Below are 26,208 nucleotides of genomic sequence, written 5' to 3' on the forward strand. Positions count from 1 at the left end.
CTCTTTATTGAGAATGGTCATGCGGTCACGTCTCCATCGATATAGAAAAGTGATGTAATATTATAATATTCATAATTTAAAAATATATATATTTGCATACTGACCACCGGGAAAACTCCTGATCATAGATGCATGTAAATATGTGCATAAATCTTGGGCTCCAAGTGGCCAGTGTTCCACTGCACCTTGGTCCCACATTCATTTCAAAGGAGTGCTGCCCAGTACCAAAATGGCATCTCTATTGACGCATTCCTTTTAATAGAAAACAACAGCCTATGTGACATGACATCTAATGTAAATATCTATGGTATCCAATGAGCAAAATACAACTTAAATCATTATGGTTGACAGTCAACCATAATACAGTACCATAATAACCCAGTCATCCCATCTTCCTACCAATCTGCAAGCACAATTAGCAAATCAAAGCAATTATATTTTGTAGGACATAGGAAGCATCTGCAGAGCGATTGAGTGAGCTGATCCTCTGAGAAAATGGAATTAATTTCAGCTTCTGCAAAGTGAAGCATCATTCCAATGTGTGCATTGCACAGAACAGACATTATGAACTTAACTGTTTACATTAGAGAAAACATCTTGTTTTAATGAGGCCATTAATGCTTTAATACCATACAATAAAACCACCTCACTGTTTATATGCAAATGCAATATACAGTAATGTACTGTAGCTTCAATCTGTGTAATCCCAGACCAGACAACAGTGTCTGAAAATGCATTAAACACCTCATAAATTAAGCTCATGTGGAGGCTGTGAAAACTACATCACAGTCAGGTGATGAGGATGATGCTCATGTTTTTGTAGTCGCACGCAAAGAATTGTGACGTGAGTGGCAGCTATTTTAAAAAGTGATTAAACTGGTGTGGAGAAGACTAGAGCTTCAGTGCCGGCAAGCCAAGGTCATGGTAAACTGATAACAAGTCTGCTGAAGCCAAAGTATTTTGAGACAAAAAATGCATAGATAAATAAACAGAACTCACCTTAAGCTGAAAGTTAATTATCTCAAGCTCCTCTGAGGATATATATATATAAAGAGAACACAGCCCTGAAAGAGCCCTTTACCCTTCTTTTCCCTTCAAGGTCTTAAAAATGATAAGTCGAGTTTCTCTTTATTTTACTTCTGCCTTTGAATAAAAGAGCGTTAATGGCATATGTCTTTAAACGTACCACAGTAGACGATGGACAAGCAGATAACATTTCTATAGCGCCAAACATGCAAGCCATAATAAAAAGAGCGTTTAGAGAGTGTGAAAGAAATCGTTAAATATTTATATCGCTGTCCGTCTATCTAGTAATTGAACACATATTTCAAAGTAGGCGTAAGTGGGCATCATAATTCTGCAGTGTTCCTATTAGATTTTATGCAGGTGTATAAAATTAATGAGATTACTTTTAGAGTTTTTACATATTTCAAGGTTATAAGCATTGCACCGAGTATATCTATGGTTGATTTGTGTCAGTTCAGTGCTATTAATATTGTCAGATGGAAAAATAACTCTTTAAAAATAACTCTTTAAATCTGCACAAGAGATATAGTAAGTGTGCTCCTCTAAGGTTGCTGCTGCTGTTGCTAGGAATAAAAAATGACATTGTTAAACTTAGCGGCCACTTTATTAAGTACATTAGGTGTAAGGTATGACTGTTCATTAACGCAAATTTCTAATCAGCCAGTCACATGGCAGCTACTCAATGCATTTAGGCATGTAGACATGGTCAAGACTATCTGCTGCAGTTCAAACCAAGCATCAGAATGGGGAAGAAAGGTGATTATTTCAGAAACTGCTGATCTACTGGGATCAACAATAATTCAAATAACCACTCGTTACAACAGAGGTGTGCAAAAGAGCATCTCTGAATGCACAACACATCCAACCTTGAGGCAGATGGGCTACAGCAGCTTAAGACCACACCAGGTGCCACTCCTGTCAGCTAAGAACAGAAAACTGAGGCAACAATTTGCACAGGCTCACCAAAACTGGAAAATAAAAGATTGGAAAAATGTTGTCTGGTCTGATGAGTCTTGATTTCTGCTACAACTTTTGTGTGGTAGGGTCAGAATTCGACATCAACAACATGAAAACATGGATCCATCAATGGTTCAGGCTAGTGGTAGTGTTGTAATGGTGTGGGAGATATTTGCACACGTTGGGCCCATTAGTACCAATAGACCATTGTGTCAACACCACAGCCTTATTCTTTGCTGACCATGTCCATTCCCTTATGACCACAGTATACCCATCTTCTGATGACTACTTCCAGCAGGATAATGCACCATGTCATAAACCACAAATCATCTCAGACTGGTTTCTTGAACATGACAATAAGTTCACTGTACTCAATAGGCCTCCACAGTCACCAGATCTCATTGCAGTGGAGCACCTTTGGGATGTGATGGAACAGTAGATTCACATCATTGATGTGCAGCCAGCAAATCTGCAGCAACTGCATGATGCTATCATGTCAATGCGGACCAAAATTTCTGAGGAATATTTCCAGTACCTTGTTGAATCTATGCCACAAAGAAGGTTAAGGCAGTTCTGAAGGCAAAAGGGAGTCCAACCCGATACTAGTAAGGTGTACCTAATAAAGTGGCCAGTGAGTGTATGTAAAATTGAATAGCATAAAATAAATATTAAATTGCTACAAAGCATTAACTATTTGAATTTGCTGATTTAATTAGCAACGTGCTAATTTAAAACATTATTTATTCTTTTATTTTTTATTATATATATATATATATATATATATATATATATATATATATATATATATATATATATATATATATATATATATATATATATATATATGTATATGTATATATATATATATATATATATATATATATATATAATTTTTTTTTTTTTTTTTTTTTTGAGAAATACATAGCTAACTCGCAGAACCTGATGCAACTGGGATAAGATTTGATTGGTGGATGCTGGTATGCAGGCATTAAGATACTTATGCTTGTGAGGAATGAGGATGCTTAAACAATCCGTGGGATAATATCCATGTAAAAATAAATAAAAAAGTGTTTACTGTATATAACTCACAGAAGCAACAAGGATGCATTAAGCTTCTTTGACTCAGGAAGCAGAATTGGAAGATCCCAGGTGTCAAACCTGTAGCCACTCCTGGAGCGCCGCAGCTCAGCGCAGTTTATTTCCAACCCTAATGAAACACACCAGATCAAACTAATTGAGTCCTTTAGGCTTGTTTGAAACCTACATGTAAGTGTTGAAGCAGGGTTGGAACTAAACTCTGTAGAGTTTGACACCGCTGTGGTAAATTGTTTTGTCCAACCGAGCATGGTACACTTGCCAATGATTTAGGTCAGACATGGCCATATACTGAAGTTACAATCAACAAGGTCACAAATGTTGAACGGAACCAGGAAAAGTCTCCAATATTGTGGACAAATCTGTCCTGTGCAGGACAGGTGCAGTCTGAACCAACTCTGCAATGCTCTGCTGACGATCTATACCTGCTTATGTCATCTGCCTAGATTTGGGGTTTCCTGTTTCCTTAAAGTGTCATGCGTCTGAGTAAAACCGCAGTCACAGTATCATGTGAAATTGTCATAAAGCACTGCAAAAAGGGATGGAATTAAACAAGATTAGACATTTTAAAAAAAGGCTTAAAAAAAAAGCTAATGTTTCTGGTCTGCCATATTTGTATGCGTATTGTTACGTTGAGAGACGTAGTTTAAAGTTATTTTTGTTTATATTGTGTCAAATGTCTTTTTTTTTCCCTGTTCTTCTTTTGTTGCCTTGACTCCTCCCCTCCTGAGTTTCAAGCAGGTTGCTGATTACTTCCCACAGCTATGTTCACTTACTATGGAGACGTGAGAGGGGATAAAAACACAGGCCAAACACTTGGATGCTGAGAAAGGAGCTAGAGAGGAACCTTTCTCCAGAGCACTAGCTGGGTTTTAGTTGAATTAAAGCTGTTGAACTGTTGTGATTTGAGATGCAATTTGTGTATGATTGGTACTTGTTCTGTGTTGTGGCTAAGAGCAGTACCACAGTTTAAACTTTGATTTCTTTCTTTTGCTTTTTCCCCCCCAGGAAGCAGTAAGGAGGTGGACGGCCAATGCTTTTTGTTGGACTTTTTCTCCTGTTTTGAGGTCAGTCAGGGAGTCAGTGTAGTTTTGTTGTTGATTTTCATCATTGTTTTCTTGTAGTTTATTTAGAGGCTTTACTCCAAGACAGAACCCTGTTTTGTTTGCTATTTTGGCTTTAGTCCACTCCTGAAGCTAGAGCTTCCTTAACACATTGTGTGTTTGGTTTTGTAAATAAACTTTTGGAACTTTACTCTTTGTTGTTGTGTTGTGACTGGTCCCAGTTTAGTGCTCTTCAAATTAATATTGTTGCGTTCATTGTATTTTCCCCTAGACTTGTGTAAGACGTAACAGTATGAATGAAAGTCTATGTGGTAAAAGTGCGGTGTGACCGTGGCTTACAGCAAGTCACTAAGGAGAGGGTTTATTTAAAAAATAGAAAAATTGAAACATGTATTTTTAGGTTGATTTTCTTGAGTTAAAATAGGTTGAGAACAATTGCTCTATATTGTCTATAAATATGGACCCTGTTTTAATTCACAATTGTACAAAGTCCAATTGTGTAGAAAATTGTATGCTTGACTATCATCTGTTCACTGATTTTATTCATTTATTAACACTATTTGTAATGGTTTAATAAAACACAACTGTTCAGTTTTTTTTATTATTTTCATTATGTGCGAGTATCCATCTGATCCTTTTGCTCTGCACTTTTGTTTGAAAGTGTAAATGAAATGCGAAGGCCTTCAGACTTCTGCCCGGTGGCTTTTAAAAACATTTTCCACTATGCATTGCTCATCTCATCCGTGTCACAGCTCCACTTCGCCTGATGACTCAATACTAATGCATGTCTACTCAGAGCTGAAAGCTGCAAGGCTTTGTCTATTCTCAGTGCACTTCCATAAAAAAAAAACAATGAAAGAATAGTAAAAAGTAGCTCTATACACACAAGCTGCAGAGATTGCACCAAATAAAAAAAAAGTGTTTTGGTTCTCTTTTTACGCGTTTCCTCCAATTTCAAAATTGAAGACAGGAAATTCCTACAGATATTAATTAAAATACCTACTATGAACACCTGGCCATTCAACCTGGCTGTATTATTTCAAAGATTAACATTGGCATTTACGTAACTGGAAATGATGATCGACTTCTTTTAAAGCAGAAATGAACAGAAGGTAATAAATGCATTTATAGAGCAAGCGATGTCATTCTGCCCAACTCATAACCATTTATCCAATAATGGAATAAGAATTCAATCCAATTTTTTTCCTGCACATTTATTCAGACATACACACATTTTATCCTGCATTCTTTTGCTAATGTACATCTCCACTTATGAGTCTGCTCAAGCCCAAACCCATTAACTCAGCATGCATGGAGATGCTGAGGACCCAGGAGTCATGCAAATAACGAAAGCTTACTCTCAACAGAGTCCAACATTCATGTCCTGTTTACAAGAACATGCTGCTTGAGACTCAACCCACCAAGCAGCTTTTCTAGTTATGTGCAGCAACACCACTGATGTGAGCAAGAGAGCATATGCAAATGTATGGAAAAAGGAAGGAGTGTGAAGTAGTAAAGGTACATACAATTGTACAATTAAAATATTTACGTAAACTGAATATGCAAAGCAACTACACTATTTTAAAAACTTCCAGAATCAAGTACTGTAATATAACCTACATTTGAAATGAACTGATATTATGGAACACCCAATAATACTGTATTTAACAGTCCAGTGATGGAGAAATATGCTTTCAGGAGTCAAACAGCAGTTGGTGCCACGCCTTCTTTTTAAAATCATACATTTTTGTACGACTGAACTCGTACGAATTAGCCATTTAACTGACAAAACGTAAAACACTGACGTTTCCTGGTGAGATCAGGCTGTATAAACTACCACATCTAAAAATCCAAATATACTACAAAAAAAAAAAAAAAATCCAAATCTACCACAAATGCGAATTACAGGGGGTTTGGGGAGGATTGTCCCCCAAAATTTACACTTGATCCTCCCTGAAAGAGCTCAAAATAAGTGTATGGAGGGTCAGCCCTTTAATACTGAAAATTAGTTTACAAAATGACTGCATTTAGATAGCTAAACAATAATTCATTCATTCATTCATTCATTTATTCATTCATTCATTCATTCATTCATTTATTCATTCATTCATTTATTCATTCATTTTCTTTTCGGCCTAGTGCCTTTATTAATCAGAGGTCACCACAGCGGAATGAACTGCCAACTTATCCAGCATATGTTATACGCAGCAGATGCCTTTCCAGCCGCAACCTTACACTGGGAAACACCCATACACTCTTACATTCACACACACAACGGCCAATTTAGCTTATTCAATTAACCTATAGCATATATCTTTGGACTGGGTGAAACGGAGCACCTGGAGTAAACCCACAAAAACATGGGGAGACCCAGCCGGGACTAAAACCAGCAACCTTCTTGCTGTGAGCCAATCGTGCTACCCACTGTGCCATCGTGTCGCCCCTAAATAATATTATTCATTCATTTATTTTCTTGTCAGCTTAGTCCCTTTATTAATCCAGGGTCGCCAAAGCGGAATGAACCGCCAACTTATCCAGCAAGTTTTTACTCAGCGGATGCCCTTCCAGCCGCAACCCATCTCTGGGAAACATCCACACACACATTCACACACACTCATACACTACGGACAATTTTAGCCTACCCAATTCACCTGTACTGCATGTCTTTGGACTCTGGGGGAAACCAGAGCACCCGGAGGAAACCCACGCGAACGCAGGGAGAACATGCAAACTCCACACAGATGACAGTATATATCATTGTGAATCGCACCAATCAGTCTATGCAGGAAATCTTCATTTAGCAGTCAGAAACTTCAGATGTTGGTCACCGATAAACATAAAACCGATAAAGTAAGAGTTTAAAAGTTGTTTGTTTCTACATACAGCCTAAAAGTAAAGTGAAATTAAATGCATTGCCTGTGTAATTTGACCTATAGTAACTTCTAAAATTGCCAATCAGAATATATGTAGGGGAGAATACACTAAATATCCCTCAAAACACTGAAAATGTAATTGTGTTTTTATTAATAAACTATATGCCATTTAAATAAATACATAAATTTAATTTGCAGAAGAATGTATTACACAAACTAACATTAAACAATGGTTGAGCCCCCGGATCGTTTATAATTCAGACCCTGCATCTACCTACTGTAGATTGACCGTCTAAATCAGCTAAGCTTCACCAGTTGTACAAGGTTGACAATTTGGAGCAATCATCACTGTGAGTTTGGGGTCTATTTGTTTATCTAACCAATGGCAGAGTATTTCAGTAAAACCTATTTTTTATTTCTTATTTTTGTAATCTACAAGTAACATTAATTGGTACACAACATGAACAGATAATAACAAGTGCCGTTTTGGCATTCTGTTTTGACTATGAAAAACAGTGCAAAAGATGAAATCACATGTCCTTCTCCTTTCAAAAAAGAAAAGAAAAAAAAAAAATCACCCTTCTGAAAAAGCACCAGATTAGTAACTCACAGCTCTCACGACTGTGACTGAAGAACAGTGGGCGGAAGGTGTCATGAGCTCAGTCTAAATCAATCAATATGCCCTGATCATCCACATCCTGTCTGTTTCATTCCAAGTCCCAAGTTGGCTAAGAAATCTGACAAATATGTCCAGATTACTCACTCACTTCTCAAAGATCCACAAAACAGCCAACAGTGAGAGCAATGGTATGGAAGTAATGACTTCCTATTGTATTTACTACAAGGCTGTCTGTTTTTATAATAACACAGCTGCTCTGCTGAAAGCATCTGCATTTCAAAAGCATTTTCAAAGGACCGAAAAAAACATACACACACCGGTCACTTTATTGGGTACACCAACCTGGAATCATGTTGGTCCCATTTTGCCTTCAGATGGGTTTTATTAGATTATTCATTCATTCATTTTATTTTCGTCCCTTTATTATCAGGGGTTGGCAGAGCCAATTTATCCAGCATATGTTTTACACACCCCAACACTGGAAAACATCCATACAGTCTTGCATTCATACAAATACACTATGGCCAATTTAGCTGAGTCAATTCACCTACAGGAGCACCCAAACCAGCGACCTTGCTGTGAGGTGATCATGCTACCCACTGTGCCATCAAGCCACCAGGTTTTAACTGTTTTCGTTATAAAGTAAAGACAGTGCTGCAAATATTCCTACAAGATTTTGAATCATATTGACAGTACAGCAGTTACACATGATGCCAATCTCCTTTTTCCCAACATCCTAAAAGTGCTGTATTAAAGACAGATCTACAAGACAAACAAGATCCTTGCTTTAATGTTGTTTATGATAAATTATACTATTTGAATGATGCAGCAAAAATCAAGACACATCAAATCTGGCAACCCGTTTTTCAGCCTTCTAAAGTCCAATGCACACAAAGCTAGCCCATTCTGATGCTTAGCGTGAGCTTCATCAGATTGTCTTGACCATATCTACATGGTTAAATGAGTTTCTGCCATGCGATTTGCTGATGAAGCATTTGCATTAAATAGCAATTGAACAAGTAAACATAGAAGTGGTTGGCGAATGTATTCATGCAAATTTACCTACACAACACAAACACAGCACAAAAATAATTTAGAAAGGCCCCGCCACCACCCACCGCAAAAGTTTCTCATTCCATTGTTCATTTGAAATCAAACAGACACCATTGTTAAACACAAATACATGTGCTGGATCTGAGACACTGATTATTTAGATTGATGATCTACGTATCTCTCTCTCAATCCTGATCTGCCTTTTTATCCATCTGTAAATTTATTCCATATTGCATTTACAAGTGCATTGCACAACGCCAGCAGACTTTGAAAAAAAAAAAAACGAATACAAAATACATGCTCATTTAAGGATAACCAAAAACACTATCTATCTATCTATCTATCTATCTATCTATCTATCTATCTATCTATCTATCTATCTATCTATCTATCTATCTATCTATCTATCTGTCTGTCTGTCTGTCTGTCTGTCTGTCTGTCTGTCTGTCTATCTCTTGTATGACTTATGTTACTGCATTGTTGCAAAGTAGACAGCTTCGGGCTAGAAATAACCAAGTTTGATCATATTTTCTGATTACTGTAAAACGTATCAAAGTAAACAAATAAATAATGCAGTCGAAGGGGAGAAATGCTAGGTGGAGAATGAAAATGAATGGAAGACTCCCCCTTGTGGATAAACCGACAAGTGATTATTATGTGTGTTTGTGGACCCGGGAGGGATTTGACCGTGGTCAAGCTGAGCCCCTGCTGATATTGAATTCATCATAAAGGAAAGAACAACAGCACTGATGCAACAGTGCCATGCTCTACAGAAGAGCTGAAATCCATATTTATAAAAAGATATAAAGATCCAACATACAGTATACCCACTTTGATAGTGGATGTCTAAAAAAAAAAAACTTGGTCTATCAGCTAAGCAAAAACAGTACAATAAATGCATTTGCTTGGCTCCATGATACACGTTATTTTATTTTTTTATAAGAATTGTCAATATATTACATCTTTTTTGACATTTTTATCATAAATTTCATCACTCGTTTACAGAATAAAACATAAATCAAGTGTACACACCAGCACAACACTGTAAATCATAAATAAAGAGAAACCTAATATGTTCAAGAGGTCTCTTTTTTATGGCTGTGTATGTGTCCCCGTGTATAATTCAAATATTTTGTGTGGCAAACAACCAAGCAAATTTAATTTATTGTGTTAGTGATGATTAGGCTTTTGCTGATTAGCCTTTCAATGTTTTTTTAATCATCCACCATCTCATATAGATTTCCTCTGCTCTGCACAATATACCACTGTTGCATCAATGTTGTTGATCTCTGATTTGTGATGAATTAAATACCAGCATTTAATATACTGTAAGTATATATATATATATATATATATATATATATATATATATATATATATATATATATATATATATATATATATATACACACACACACACAAAATAACCTCCCCCCACCACCACCACTGACAAAGTTCAGAAAATTACCCCTATTTGAGCCCTATTTGGTTGCTATGCCATCATAAGTTGTAAAAAACGATTGATAGAATAAGACTTTAAGACTAATTTTAATCATTCAAGTGGCCAAATTCTGACTGAGGAAAGTTAAATGAGCTAGCTAGTTTGTTATTTGCCTATAGGCTACAGGTTTTATTTTAAAACAAGCTTTACCAGATTGTTTTTTAATGATGAATGATAACAAATGTACAATTAGGCTAAGTATTGTTATGCCAATCTCACAACAATATTTAAATTGCAAATATTTATGTTGCATCAAAAAAGTGTGGTTATGATCAATTTAATTCATCATTATTTCTATAGCGCTTTTACAATGTAGACTGTGTCAAAGCAGCTTAACGTAAAAGTTCTAGTAAAATGAAACTGCGGCAGTCCAGTTTTTAGAGTTGAAGTTCAGTTTAGTTCAGTTCAGTGTGGTTTAATTCTCCAAACATTGAAGAGCAAATCCATTGATGCACAGCTCCACAAGTCCCAAACCAAGCAAGCCAAGGGCTATGAACAAAACTTCACCAATTGATGAAAGTGAAGGTAAGAAACCAGGCTATGTTGAGTAAGACTATTTCTCTTCTGGTCAAACTTCATATTTTTATTCTTCAAAATAGCTAAAGATCATGCAAAACATGTTCACGTCAAGATTTAAAAATAGTAGATTTTTATCCCTACCATTTTTCCTACCATGATGTTGGCAGTGGCGGTTAGGTCATTGTTTGATGATGGTGATTAAAGAGCTTGAGTGTTGAAAATCATTGTAAGACAGCATATTGCTTGTAAGAGATTCCACATCACAGACAATATTGTCATGATGCTTCTCATGACAACTGCAATTCAAAATGTCATTCTAGTCTTCCTTGCTGCAACAACTTGTTCCTTTCAGTTGTGTTCTGCTTGTTTTCACAGGTAACAACAGCCTGTCCTGTTTATTTAGCAATTCTTAACTAATTTGTGAAATATAAATGCACAAGACCAAAGTGGCAAAATATGAAGTGTTTTTATGTGAAAGAAAAAAAATTAAGTACAATTCTTAGTGCCATTCCAGCCTAACCTACTGTAATAAATACTTCAATCTCAGTTCTGCTGTCACTGTTTTTTTTCCGGTAAGAACATCATATGCTTTATTTCATATGATCACCATCCGACAAGCTAATCCAGCAAAGATTAGTTCATAAAATGTCAATAAAATGCATAATTGAATAGAAAATGAGGCGAATAACTGCAAAAAGGTCCACTTTTTCAGAAAAAAAAAAGAACCACCCCTTTTAATAGGCTGGCTACGGGTCTAAAATGTAATGCAGTGATCGGGCTTAGGTTGAAACACAACATTTGTTTATTCATGCAAATTAGCATAAGGTATAAATAAAAAAAAGTTAATAGCCAATATTGTTTACCTTTAATTTAGTGCAGAAGATACTGATAATAGTTTGGTGTTAAATGGTTGTTTTCTATGGCACAGGACCAAAGAAAACATTATGTCTCTTTGAACAAGATGCATATCTGTTTCTGACAGCAAAACAAACCCTAGGTGCCTAGTGTTTATTAAAAAGCACCATTCCCTCATGGTGCATTTAAATGAACGAACACAAGTCTAAGATAACAAGGCTTTATAAATCTACATCTCACTTTCAAGGGGGGGACACGTTGGTTTAACAGCCTTGTCAGAACCTGATGTGAGGAATAAGTGACCCTCGACCACTTATCCACAGTTATCTATGTAAATCCAATCGTGCGTATGCAAATCCTGACATGTAAATGTGCCATTGAGCTACTTAATGTAGTGATTACAAAAATGGGGTCCATTACAGCAACAGAATGTCGTGAGATCTGAGAACTACTCCATTACTAGTCACATCAAACGGCTTCAAGAGGAAGTCATTTTTAGCATTCTCTTCATTTAAACTAAACTAGCATCGAGGCTCTGCTTGTCTGTCTGCATCGCTCGTCCCCAATGTCTAAGATTCTCAGTGTGTCTGGGTGAGGTCTTGTTTGACTTGTCTCTAGGGAAGATGCTGGAAGGAAATGTCTTCGACGCGATGTGGCGACATGGCCCTGGGGGTCATGTGACAGCTTTAAAATGGCCTTTTGATTCCGATTCACAGCCCATAATAACCCCGCTACCAGATCTAAGGCTCTTTTATGTCGCCTCTGCAACCCTACCCAGGGAATTTGCACTGCCGTCTTGTCCTCTCGCTGCATTTCACCAGGGAAAACTATGCCGTCGAGAGAAAAACCATGAAATGGGAGAGAGATGTGCTTTGTGTGCATATTCCTCATAACATCATAACTCACTCTTCTTCTCCCCTCAAAAAAAAAACAAAAAAACAGTCAGGAAATACCTTGACTCCTCTAGGCGAAGTTGCTGCACACAATAAATCTAAGAATGTAGATCTCTGGGACCTGGGATAGACAAATCACTGCCTTTTTGATCATCTAAGGGTCAAAAAGAGCAAGAAAGTCACTTCAGATATGTCAGAAGACAGAAGGAAACAAAGAAAAGAAATAGATAAAAAGGAAAATAGACATGTTGTATTAAAGTTGCTATGGGTCTTATAGCCATATAGCTGAATAGCATAGTTGATTTATTTAAAATTGTCTTTTCAAAAGCAGCCTTTTACAAATATAAAACATATGCTGTGATTTATGGCCTTCATGCTGTATGAATAGAGCTTACCTGGTTGAGGACTATGAAGGGAGACTGTAGCCTGGAGCAACAATACGACTTCATTCCTGGTTCATTCATTCTGAAGATCACAAGAAAAAAAAACGCTTGAACCAAAAGACACATGTACCTTTCCATTTAACAGAAATGCCTTTCTTTTCAACGCATAATGGAGCTGAACCCCATTCTGTGCTGCTAAGAGCAAGTGCAAAAACTGTCTACAATACCCTTTAAGTTCCTAAAGCAGTTTTCTTTCATGATGGCGCCATCGTTCCCCGTTGTGGGCAGAATAAACAGTGGGATGACCTGTGACCTCGGGCTTTATGATCTCATAAGCTCAAATCCAGTTTGTGGTCGAGCTGGCCATACTCCTGTGTGCATTTATTTCCAGTATTACACTTCAGCGGACTGGAGTTCAGTCTCATGGTGGAATGTCTGGAGTGCGACAAAGACAGAAAGTCAATATTTTCTCTGCATTTCTATCTGGTGTGGGTCTACATAGATCTACAATTGTCAAAACATATTAAAACAAATGCTAGCACGCAAAACGTGAGCAATCTCATGTTACTGTAAATGGTATACAAAATACAGATAGCAAGGAGATGTGTATACTATCGTATAGTTATAATAAATGTAAAAGTAGTATTTATGATGAATCTGGTGAAAGGAATTTGATGTAATAATAAAATATCTGTCCTTTTAACCATTACAGGGCTTTAAGATACTTCAAACTAAAAAGTAGCTTGCATTACCATTTCTGTAGGTTGGTTTTGCAATCAGTTTTTAAGGTTATTTGTTATTTAAATGTTCTTAGTCTTATTTTTATTATATTTCTATCATTAAATGTCATATGTATACTTATTTTTAATATATCAATCTATAATATTCTAAAAATAATTTACACCACTACTTCTGATACTTCTGATAACGATTTTGTTTTACTTCATTTAACAATTGCTGGACAGTTACACTGATACATAATAGGTTACAATCTAACTTAAAAGCTCATCAAAATTAAGAATATTTTAATTCTAAAACTTAAAACACAATGATAGAATGTTTTTGAACGACAGATAGTGATATCAATATCAGAACGTATTTGAGACAACTAAAAATGCTGAGAGACAACTAAGGCCATGTTTGCTGCCAGTGAAGAAATGTGTTTTATATGAAAGGAGGCCTGTTCCGCTGACTGGGTTGCGCAACAGGCCAATGGATTGGTGGCTCCCCGGACTCGCTCTCCACCTCCCTTCCGTTATAACTACTAGAGCCCCTTGAGCAAGAGATGCCAGTATATCTCTCATATTAAAATTCAGAGAGCCACAGCAATGGATTCAAGCACTGACGAGACTTTAAATCTCACCGCGTTTCTACAGACAGATCCGTACATTGCACATTATGAGGGAGAGCTGCGTAGAAGGTAAACGCACTTTTGATAAACTTTTAATGAATTCCACTTGCCTGATTAGGTCGATTTATTCGTTGTATGCACATGGTTCTAGTGGGTTTTCCTCAAAATTATAAATTAAACTATAATCCGGATGTGTTGTCTTCTTACAAGCGTTGTTCATCATCGCGTCACTCTAGCGCGCGAGTCTTTGCTGCAGCAGTCCAATCAGAAATTCGCACGTGCTGTGCTGCACCTTGCATGCTTATTAAAGAAATATGAGTTGTTTGTATTTATGTACAATCGCTTCCACAGCTTAGAAATCACTCAAAATGCCATTTATTATAATGCCAACATATATATGTAATTTTATAAAACATTAGTAATTTAAAGAAAATAAATATATCTTTCTAACCACCGGGTGTCGCTATTACATGCCTTCAATTAGGCAGCACTTCTTGTTATGAAATAAAACTAACCGACCAAATTGAAGGAAACATAATATATAATCACATTTTGGCGAGACATGGCGCACCAAGAAAAAGGAAAAAATGCTTTTCTTACTTAGATTTTTTTTGTCTTGTTTCAAGTCCAAATATCTAAAAAATCTTAAATAAAGGAGAATTTTCTAATTTATTAATAAATAATATGCAATTATTAAGTGAGTTTCCTTAAAACTAGCAAAATAATCTGCCAATGGGATAAGCAAAAAAATCTTGTTTTTCCTTTTGACATAAGATTATTTTGCTTACCCCCTTAATTTGCTTGTTTTAAGGAAAAACTCACTTAATATTAGCATTTTATTCCTCAAAACAAGACAATATGTTTTGCTTGTCTAGAAATTATTTCTTGATTTGAGAATTTTTAGATATTTGGACTCAAAACAAGACAAAAAAAATCTAAGTAAGAAAAGCATTTTTTGCAGTGTGGCTAGTTATGAGGTAGCTCAGCTAATCGCACAGCACAGGAAACACAGTTGGACAACCGAAATAAAATAATTCCATAATAATATACGCACACACATCTATCCATCCATCCATCCATCCATTCATCCATATGCGTGTCTGTGTGATGTATGTAAAATTTGCCCCGGGACAACATTATTATTTTTATTTATTTATTTTTTTTTTGCATCTGGCATTCGGCAAAGTTTGGACATAGGGCTCAACCTGTGCAGTGCACATGCCCTTTTTAGTCTTGGATATAAAGTGCCCTTCCAAAATGATCAAAAGTGCCCCCGCGACACGACACATCCTCCGTCGCGCCCTTCAGTAGGCGCGCAACAACAACGCTCTTGAGTACGCACGCTCAACCCACCTCCCTCCCCCCGCTTTACAGTACGCGCGCAACAACACAGCTGATCAGAACGCACGACAACCCCGCTCTTCAGTACAGTCTCTGCACGGGCCTGTTGGACACCCCTGCATTACAATAATAAACTACTTGATAAAAGGAATGATTTATTTTTGTGTTTTTCAATCAGCAAAGTTCTTTAAACAATTTCCGTTCACACTGATTAAAAATGGTTAAAATTAACTAATTCATTCATTCATTGTCTTTTTGGCTTAGTCCCTTTATCTTGGGTCACTACAGCAGAATGAACTGCCAACTTATCCAGCAGAGGTTATTATAGCATACCCGATTCACCTATAGGACCTACCACATGTCTTTGGACTGTGGGGGAAACCCACACGAACATGGGGAGAACATGCAGACTCCACACAGAAATGCCAACTGACCCAAAAGGCTCAAACCAGCAACCTTCTTGCTGTGAGGCAATTGTGCTACCCATTGCGCCCTCATGTTGCCACGGTTAAAAATACTGGTTAAAAAACTGTAGCAAATACACCTACTGTATTAAGTGGACATGAGTTGTACAATTTAACTCATAGTATTTGAAATACAGGAGGAGTCCATTGCATTTGACACTGTTCCATGAGGCCACAAGACAAATTGTATGAATGGAAGTGAAGCATCATGGTGGATATTGTTGTCTGTATGACTTTTACCAGCGATTTATTATTATTTTTTATTTCAGAGTGATGAGAATGACTATTACTTGTCATTGGAAATTACATTACATAGCTGTAATGGTTTTTAGGTTAAACATTTCATGTTAGCCTATATGCTTTGACTCTTTCTATAGCCTACTACTCTGTCATAAAAAGCATACCTTGTAATTGTTGTGAAGTTTAAAATAAAAGTAATGCCTACTCAGACAGTATGCAATAGGGACTTATATGCAAAATACTTTTAATTTCAACCAGCCAGCCTCAGTGCTTCTGTTGAACTGTCTTTCCATTATAAAATTGCCATATTAAAGGTCTGATTTCTTTAAAAATCAGTAATCTTCACTGCCTGATAGATATACGATACTAAGTGGGTCTAAGGCTAGACACAAAGCACTGCATTAAATTCAATTTAACTAACTGTGCATATAACCCATTGTGGAGGATGAACCAACAGTCATATAGTCCATCATTATTTTGGTTCAAGTATGTGCACGCCTACAGTCTGTACACAAAGTTTATACATAAAAAAATAAGTCTATTTTCACAGTCTCATCTCCACCCATGTTGTTTGCTTTAATTAAGGTCATATGTTTCTAATATTGTATATTAATAGTTTGTCATTTTCGGGTAAAGTCTTCTTTTTAATGTATAGAAAAGTCACAATGTTGTTTTGGTGACCTGACCAGACTACCCCTCACCTCAGAATACCCATGACACCATCTTGCAGTCTACTCGATGGCATAATAATTTGGGACCGATGTACAGCACCTGCATGTGCTATATAGAGTAAACGTGAGCGGCTTTACAGTGACTGTCATGGATTCCAGACATTTTTTTGATTATTAATGTTCATATAACACTCATGGTGAAAGATATAGGACTGTCAGCCAGTCCAGTAGACAGAGAAAGCAGCTAATTGGCCAGAGCTTGTGAAAACAGGGTGAGATGGCATACAGAGAGACAGCGTCTGAGCTTGGCAGGTTTCCCCCATACCACCAGCCAGTCGTCATACCTTGTTAAAATTCACTTTAATGTCTAGAGCCTCTCAGACAGACACACTCGTGCAGACATGGGCACATGCACCCGAGACTTCCATGGGATGGTTTTTGTGAGACTGGGAGACAGAAAGTGAAAATTAAGTCAGGCATTGTCAGCAGAATATTGTCACAGGGGGTTTCAGTCATGACGAGCGTTTGACAGTAAACTTTCTGCTGAAAAAGAAAATGCTTTTGTGAAGTATGCAAATGCACTTTGCCATTCAAAATATCCCTATACCCACTTAACACCACGTTTATTTTCTTACAGCTTCATTCCTTTAGGGAAGGTGCAATATGGAGTATGCAATATTTTTGAAATCTCAGTCATATGATTGTCTGGCATCTCATTGGTCAGGCTGTGAACGTGTTTATTTTAATGGTGATTATAATATTTCATCATGTAGTAGACACTCAATACAGCGGATTATATATATTTATATTAGATTAGATTCAACTTTATTGTCATTACACATGTACAAGTACAATGCAACGAAATGCAGTATATATATATATATATATATATATATATATATATATATATATATATATATATATATATATATATATATATATATATATATATATATATATAAATAACTGTATATAGTTGCCTAATGACCTATTTCTATAACATCAAAATTAAGGAAATGTTAAAGCTCTACTTAAAGGCAGGATTTGCTGTCAATAATAATCTAGCACATATATAGTTTATGCAGCTGCATGTCAGTGAGTAGTCGAAGGGATGTTTTTAAATGCATTGTATTGTGTGATAATACTGGAACAGAGAGCAGACTGGTGATGAGAGCTGTATGGCAGAAAACATTGCTGCTCTATAAAAGGATTTGCCACTGATGACAACCGCAGCAAAAGTAGAATTCAGAATTTCTAGCCCCCACCTCCCCACCCAACATTGATTATTTTTTCTCTTTTTTTAATATTTCCGAAATTATGTTTAATGTGTTAACAATGATTCATATATAATTTTTCATTAGCATTAAACATGCAAAAATCAAGTGCATATACAGTAAGAGCTTTCTCTCAAGCTCTCTTTTACAGCCTTGGATAAAAACTAAATATCTTGACCCAATTAGGTTTTGATGCAGGGAACTTTTCCATTTATAGTGTGGTCTTAAAATGTACCAAATATGCACAAAGATTTTTATGTTTAGGGACCAGATGCCATGGGCCACGGTGGATCTACAGATCTTTTTTCCACTTAAAAGGTCAAAGTGGTTTTAGCTATTTATTTATTTATTTATTTATTTATTTATTTATTTATTTATTTATTTATTTATTTATTTATTTATTTATTTTAATTTATTTTTTATTTTAATTTATTTATGTGAATTTAGAACATAATTGTGTGTAAATAAAAAAATACCATATTATATACACTCTCAGAAAAAAAGGTACAGTGAAGGTACAATTTTGTTCCTAGAGGGAACAAAATATAAAATTGTACCTTTAAAGGTCCCATATTGGTCCTTAGGGTACAATTTTGTACTCAAATGGGCTATAAAGGTACAAATGTCCAGATTTAGGTTTAAAAGGTACATTTTTGTACCTTTTAAAGCACATTTGGATACAAAATTGTACCGTAAAGGACCAATTTGGAACCTTTAAAGGTACAATTATATATTTTGTTTCCCTATAGGAACAAAATTGCACCCTCAGCTCATGATAAGATCAAGACACTATATAACACTAATTTAAATGCATTAATACTAAACATTAATACTAAAATACATAATTTATAAATATAATAAATAAATAAATAAATTGATTGAATTAAATATTTTAATAATTAAAATTTTTTTCATGTATTTAAATAAAAAAAAATCTCAAAATCGTTAATAATTTAATTTATAATTGAATGTAATTTTAATCATAAAAAACGTAAATACTGGTCTTTGCTAACTGTTTAAGACCCTATAGTATATGGGATGTAGAATAAGAAGAACCATGCAGAGTGACAGCATCTTCATACAGGTGGTGATGTTGCTGTCTCTTTAAGAATTTGGCTTGTTGAGACGTTATAGTAGTGTTTGTTACTGAGGCGGTCGGTCGAGTATGCTGGCTGTTTACAAAGAACTTCGCACGCTTTTCAAAGAAAAGTCTATTTTCGAGTCCACATTTTTCAGGTAAGAATGTATTAAAGATGTATTTTCAGTCTCATTTTTACATGTGAAGCCGTGTTCTGTTGATTTTGTCTGACTCTCGGGTCTCGGCTTTCCCCCGCTTTAAGTACTCCGGGCTGGCTGGTGTACGTTGGCCTGTAGGATGGAGTTTGCTAAGATGTCTGCAGCTTATTAAAGAAGTTAATACAATATGATATCGAAGTCACCGAGGGACATAACTTTATATAAGGTGAGTATTATATGCTGTTAGTTTTCTCGGTGTAAAAGCTCCCTTTATCGCTTACGTTACGTATTCGCGCCTTATATCTTACGTAACTGCTTTATTAATAAGTGTTGCCACGGCGGAATATAATCGCAACCCAGATAGCAAAATACACTCGGGCCAGTTGCGGCTAGATTCTCGCCTGCCCGAGTCCGTCTGCTGTATCGTTAACGTTACTTGGGCCAGATGCGGCGGCAGAAGCGAGCCGACGCTGCCGTAACCGTGCACCGGAATCGGGCCGTGAGTAATGTGCGGTGTGGCCCGGAGCTGGCGCGACTAAAGTCTTCATATACCTTGATATAAAACCTTTTGTTATTAATACTGGAAATTTGTAATTATCGATAATGTTTTATATTTTGAGGCCATTTTCTAGCCACGGTTGACCGAGGAAATGTAATTGTAGACGGTTATACACCGCCATTTTGTGAAGCAAAATCACAATTTTGTCACCGGCAAAGCGACTGATTATGTAAACGTGGCTAGTTACAAACGTGGCGTGTGTATGCTTGTACATATCTTCGTTTCAGTGTCTAAGTTATATTAATGTTGAGGAGTGTCCACAAACTCTCATGTCCAGAATTGTTGGTGCTTTACTATTGTTTAACGTTATACTTATGTTAATGTAGAATAATTATTAACATACCACGTTGTATAAATCGACGTTTTAAATTATACTTTGTTCTTTAATGTAATAATTTGTCTTATCTGTTCTGAAACTGGTAACTTACCTTGAGCTATTTTACCTATTTTATTAATATCTCAAAATAAATAAATAGTTATTGCTTTATCTTATTGCTTTCCAGAAGTTTATGAAGTTTCCAATTGTATTTCAGGACAAGATTGAACAACATAATGTAGGCTAACAGCATCAGACCAATGAAGGCATGTCATATGAAAGCATGGCTCAGTTACAAGATGTAAGTATGTCTCATTATCTATACCATGGTTTTAATGGCTTACATACTATTTTAAATTTGTAGGTTTTTACTTACAAACAACAATAAATGTACACCCACGTGTTTAAAATTATTTTCTAGGTATTCATCGAAAGATAAGAGATCAACTGAAGAATGCTATGGATCTGACTCTAAGGTACTCTTTCTAAACTTTCTCCACTTGATTAATATTATTAAATTCTAGCTTTGTATGGATTCCTTCATATTTGTTTGTATGCCACATCTTATGTTCCAGGAATTGATTTTACAGCAGCACTTCTCATGTTGCCAGCCTTGTTAAGCGAGACACTTCAACATTTCGTTGTGCTCCGGTTCGTATGTTGTTTTCTGTTTAGTATATGCTGTGTGTCTGGATGTTTCGTAATAAATGCATTTTATAATTCTTGATATTCTTTATATTAGGATGACGCAGTGGGTAGTGCTGTCACCTTACAGCAAGAAGGTCGCTGGTTCGAGCCTCGGCTGGGTCAGTTTGCATTTGTGTGAGGAGTTTGCATATTCTTCCAGTGTTCGTGAAGGTTTCCTCCAAGTGCTCCGGTTTCCCCACAAGTCCAAAGACATGCGCTATAGCTAAATTTGGTAAGCTTATTTGTCTGTAGTGTATAAATGTGTGTGTGAATAAGTGTGTCTGGATGTTTCGTAATACTGGGTTGCAGCTAGAAGGGCATCTGCTGCATAAAACATATGCTGGATAAGTTGGTGGTTCATTCCACTGTGGCAACCCCAGATTAATAAAGGGACTAAGCCAAAAAGAAATTGAATGAATGAATGAAATTTATATTAGTCTTTTAATCTGTGATACTTTTTTTTTAATCAGTGAATATTAATTATTTTACTTTCTATGCATGTGGATTTTCTCTTCATCAGTGATAGAGTGACTGATATTAATGTAATTATTGCTTTGTCATTTACAGTGAACCATCTTCACCACATCCAACAGTTCAAGTACAGGAGGAGGCCACCGACTGGACAACTGTGTTAACAAGACGAGTCACGGCAGTCTTCAGAGTTGATGGGATTGTGATTGGCCGGGCTAATGATGTGGACGAAAATACATTTTTGACATATCCATCTTATTGGAAGAACACCTTGATGTTTCTGCAGTGGAATGTTTTGAATGAACGGTGGACGGTGACAAGCCTCGATCTACTCCAGTTACCAGAGTGATCAACCTTGTTTTTTGTTTCTCTACATGCTCTTGGGATAATCACAATCAAGTTAATCCAGCACACTGCTCTCATTCATGCATAAAGCAAAATTTTAAATAACTTGTGGTCCTAATGACTATCAAAGAACATTTTCCAGTTATGAGTGCTTTACATGTCATGTTTATCAAAAGCATAAACACATATTGTGTTACAACAAATTACAACTCCACTTGAGGATGATGAGGAGTAATCTACTGATGTTGAGGAAGAGGCTACTGATGTTCTTGGTTTTCTGCACTGTTGAAGCAATTTATAGAGAAAAATTGCCTTCATTCTGAAATACAGAGAAAATTTTGATGACAAATTATTTATTATGACTGAGTATTCTGACTAAAGACAAATACTTTGGACTTTATAAAGTGAAGTACTTGATGTAGCCTGTGTAATGTGTTTATAAATCTTAAACAGTATTCTTGTGGTCTTTGTATTAAGGGTAGATTATATACTGTACAGTGAGTGAACAGTTTTTATTTGTTATCTAAATTGTTCTTTTTACTGTTTTACATGTCTGCTTTATACTTGCTGTGTAATTTTATTCCTTAACACATTCAGTTGTGAGTTGTAATGAAATATTTCTACATTAATAAATATAATAAATATATAAAATATATATAATATATAATAAAAATCTGCGAACCAAAATATTTAATTTATTTATTTATTTGTGCATGCAGTTACCAAAGGATCAAAATGCCTGGGTCAGTACCCTGAAAATGCTATATAATATAAAAAGGTACATTTTTGTACCTTCGGTGGGGGTACAAAATTGTCCCTTAAAGGGTACAAATGTAGAAGGTACAATTTTGTACCTTCAAAAAGAGGTACAAATTTGTACCCTTAAGGGTACCACCCCAGTGACGGGCCATTTGTACCCTAAAAGGTACAATTTTGTACCTTTTTTTCTGAGAGTGTACTATATTACTTTATTTTATATAATTTTATATAATTCTGTCCAATATCAATACCAATGTCCAATAATCACTTTCTTGTCAGTGCTATCTTGTCACAGTGCCAAAAAAGGATACAGTGCTGGCTGGAAGTTAACATTTAATTGGGTTTTATTAACATCTACCCCAACTCTAAACTTATGAAATAATCCTAAAAAGCAATGGACTGTATAAAGCCAACAAAAGCACAAATATTCAAGTTCAGCATCTGGAATCAACTAAGATGATATGATAGCCAGTAGTAGATACTTGTCACTTTAGTAACCAAGCCTTAATTATGCAGAATTGAAAAGCTTAAAGCTGCAGTATGTAAGTTTGACACCCAGTAGTTAAAGTAGGTATTGCAATCCTGGATCAAAACACATTTTTACTTGGGTCCTCCGCTGAAGAGTCCACGAAAGGTTTCCAGATTGGCGTAAGTGTGCCTGACTATCAAACCTAAACGTGATTTAAGGCTGATTTTATCGCTTTTTTAAACTAAAATCAATGGCTAAAGTGAATTTTTAAATAAAATCACTTGAAATGTATATTTTAGAAACGGCTTCTATTTCTCACAGGTGAACACCAATCATCTAAGTAAATGCTAATAATGTTAATTTGAATGCCATCAGACTACAGAAAGCAGCAGCAGATAGTTTACCTCAGATCTGCTTACATAATGTTTACGTTTGTAATATTTTTATTATTTGCTAATTAATTACCACCTCATGTGGAACTGTGTAAATCTGCGTCTCATTTCGGAGGCTGTTACTGTCCACCGGAGGTCACATTTCAGTCACGGACACCCACTTTGAGAGCCTTTCTGACTGAATGAATTATATGCTCGGGATTCTGAAATATAATTGGCTAAACTTTCATTTTGGCGGGTTAAAAGAACCAAACAAAGACATCTGTTTTGGCACGTAACTTACATGTTTAAAGCAAAAAATCTGACTTTAGCATTGTTTTTCAGATAAACAATCATGTTTCTTAAATATTTGCAAACAGTTTATGGTATTTTTATGCCTTAAAAGAGTCGAAAACTTACATACACCACCTTTAAGATAAATTAAACAGATGAGTTTAAAAACATTACCCCCTCACAGTTGTCACGATGGGTTATATTAGATATATAGACACAAAAACATTTTTCTGAAGCAGAAACACCTTTTTTCTGCTGTAAAGTAGGGCATTATAACATGGGAGTCAATAGAAATGTAATGACTTTTGGAGCCAGCCCTCAGTTAGTTACTTCCATATTTGCTTCACGAGAAAGAACAGGAGGTTGTCCCTTGTGTTGGACCTATTGTTCATACAAAAACAGACCAGCATGCAAAGAATTAAGAAATGTCATAAGTGATCAAGAGCCAACAATTAAGTGTTTATCTGATCCTGATAAGTGCTGATAGTTACAACAAGTTTGTTTTCCAGTGAACAGTTAAAAGTTGTGAATCATCTTTTCCAGAAATCCTGTATAATTCAATCAATAAGATGATGGCAATGAAGATCATGCAGTGGTTCTCATCTTGTGTGCCTTTTGCATTAGCTGTTCACGTTAAGACAGATCGTGATGTCTTGGGCATTGACTAGTTCGTATTTGCTCTCCCTTTTAGCCACTTCTTAGCTAAGATGGAAGCTTTTAAGGTTAAGAGATTATTTATTTATTTATTTATTTATTTGCTGGTTTTGTTACTGCTGAGGACCAGGTGTTGCTGATGACACTTCTACCCTAGTGAGAGTCATTACGTCCTGATATCTCTCTCTTTCAGCCCTGCTTGAAATGTCGTATTTATTGCTTTGGAAATGAATCAGTTTGATTGATTGCCCTCATCACTGATAATGGCCCCTTTTCTCTTGGGGGCCAGAGATGACGCTGTTGGCAATTTTAAAGAGCCTGTTGATCATTATGCTCACTGTATGTAAAGCAGAGGTAAGAATGTAAAGTGTACACTTAGTTTGTGATTTTAGAAGTAGTCAGATTCAGGAGTGCTTTAGGGGAGGAAAAGGTTACAGCCTGACTTATAGGCCCTGTTTACATAAACTGTATGATGTTAAAATGTGTTTTGGTCGATCAGATCTAGGCATAGGAGACATATTTAGGAGGTTATTTAATCTCTTTTTCTCTTTTTTTACACTTTTAACTACTTTTCTTGTCAGCAGCTTTCTTTTCTGATCAGATTGCAGCATAACTACACCAAAAGCTGTGAGTTTAGAAACAAGACTAATATAAAAATATATATTTTTTCACTTTTTTATTAAAAAATGATTGCAATACAGGTTCATTGGATATATGTGCTTTGTGAAATTGCAAAATGTGCTTTTGACTGAAGTTACTTTTAAACTGTATGAAAGCCACAGGGTAGTATGATGCCAACAGTCTTTGTTTCTTTTCACACAAATTATATTTATAGGGGCATAATATCAATAAATAAAGGATTATTTTCATGCAGTTTTTTTGTACAAACCAAATGAAAATACCTGTAAACACCTTAAAAGTGTCTGTCTCGACATGGAGATAGATGTGGTCAGTTTGCTTGGTAGCTCATGTGTTTGTGTTGCAGAACACTTTGATTTGAGTCTGGTGAAACATGGTTTCACAAAATTCAAGGTAAAATCATGGTAAAAGTATGTAGTGGCACTTGTCTTTTACATTTGTTTTGGAAAGCAATATTATTTGGGTTTAGTTTAGGGTTTAGGTCAGTGGCTCACTGCCCCGTTGTCAAGGTCACCAGCTAGAGTGACCACCAGACACACACATGGCACCCTACGCCTCACATCTGTCACTCACCCGGACTTCATATCCTAGAATCTGTGGTTGTCTCTCAGAAACTTTGATTATACTACACCTTCAGCCCATTATCACACAATATAAACACCATCCCCACACACACACACACACACACACACACACACACACACACACGACACGACACGCACACAAACTGAGTCTTGTTATTGTTTATATGCTACTCCAAGCATTGTTCCTGTTTCCTTGCCCTTGTTCTTGTTTTATTTTTGGACTGATTATCATGCATGAATGTTTGCTGCCATTGCTTGTTTCTTGGATTACACTTTGTGGATTACCTCTGACATTGTTGTTTGTTGTTGTTTTGAGTTTGACCCCTGCCTGTTTGACCATACTCCAATAAAAGCTGCACATTGAACGTCACATCTGTTGCAGCGCTCTTATATGTAACACCTGTCATTTTGTTAGGGATGCAATGATTAAAGATTTTGGTTGTACGGTTATAGTCTGAAGAATAATTACAGTTTCACGGTTATCACGATTAGTATGTATTCATTAATTTCAAAACATTACTAATTTAGAAAATCACAAAGAAACTTCTTATATTTTAAACTGTTATTTATTGCTGCTCAGTAACTAAATAATACAGCACAAAACAATTGTCTGTAAAACAAAATAAAACAAACAATAGCCCATTT

At 36.0% G+C, this 26,208-nt stretch overlaps 2 protein-coding genes and 1 long non-coding RNA gene across 7 annotated transcripts in view; 2 read left to right on the forward strand and 1 right to left on the reverse strand.

Annotated features, from left to right (window-relative positions):
- Positions 1 to 14,430, reverse strand: part of cadm2a (cell adhesion molecule 2a) — an 877,490-nt gene extending 863,060 nt beyond the window's left edge. For all 3 annotated transcript variants that reach the window (XM_073914207.1, XM_073914201.1, XM_073914196.1), the window contains exons 1-4: positions 14,300 to 14,430; positions 13,066 to 13,273; positions 12,851 to 12,920; positions 12,516 to 12,609 (exon numbers count right to left, since the gene is read on the reverse strand). The gene's annotated coding sequence lies outside the window, so the exon portion shown is untranslated. The remainder of the gene's footprint in view (positions 1 to 12,515; positions 12,610 to 12,850; positions 12,921 to 13,065; positions 13,274 to 14,299) is intronic.
- The window catches only part of gbe1a (glucan (1,4-alpha-), branching enzyme 1a), a 255,017-nt gene continuing 242,904 nt past the window's right edge, over positions 14,096 to 26,208 (forward strand). The window contains exon 1 of the mRNA XM_021479344.3: positions 14,096 to 14,258. Coding sequence (XP_021335019.2) covers positions 14,167 to 14,258 — 92 coding nt within the window. The 5' untranslated portion in view covers positions 14,096 to 14,166. The remainder of the gene's footprint in view (positions 14,259 to 26,208) is intronic.
- On the forward strand, positions 19,310 to 22,399 carry LOC141376266 (uncharacterized). 3 transcript variants are annotated; one of them, XR_012386014.1, is made up of 7 exons: positions 19,310 to 19,415; positions 19,520 to 19,641; positions 20,508 to 20,591; positions 20,712 to 20,766; positions 20,866 to 20,941; positions 21,033 to 21,209; positions 21,545 to 22,399. It is a non-coding gene; the product is annotated as an uncharacterized lncRNA (long non-coding RNA). The 3 variants fall into 3 exon arrangements; XR_012386013.1 differs by having other exon boundaries at positions 19,310 to 19,641; XR_012386015.1 differs by lacking the exon at positions 20,712 to 20,766 and having other exon boundaries at positions 19,310 to 19,641.

This window comes from Danio rerio, chromosome 10, assembly GCF_049306965.1.
Source record: "Danio rerio strain Tuebingen ecotype United States chromosome 10, GRCz12tu, whole genome shotgun sequence".
Classification (NCBI taxonomy): Eukaryota; Metazoa; Chordata; class Actinopteri; order Cypriniformes; family Danionidae; genus Danio; species Danio rerio.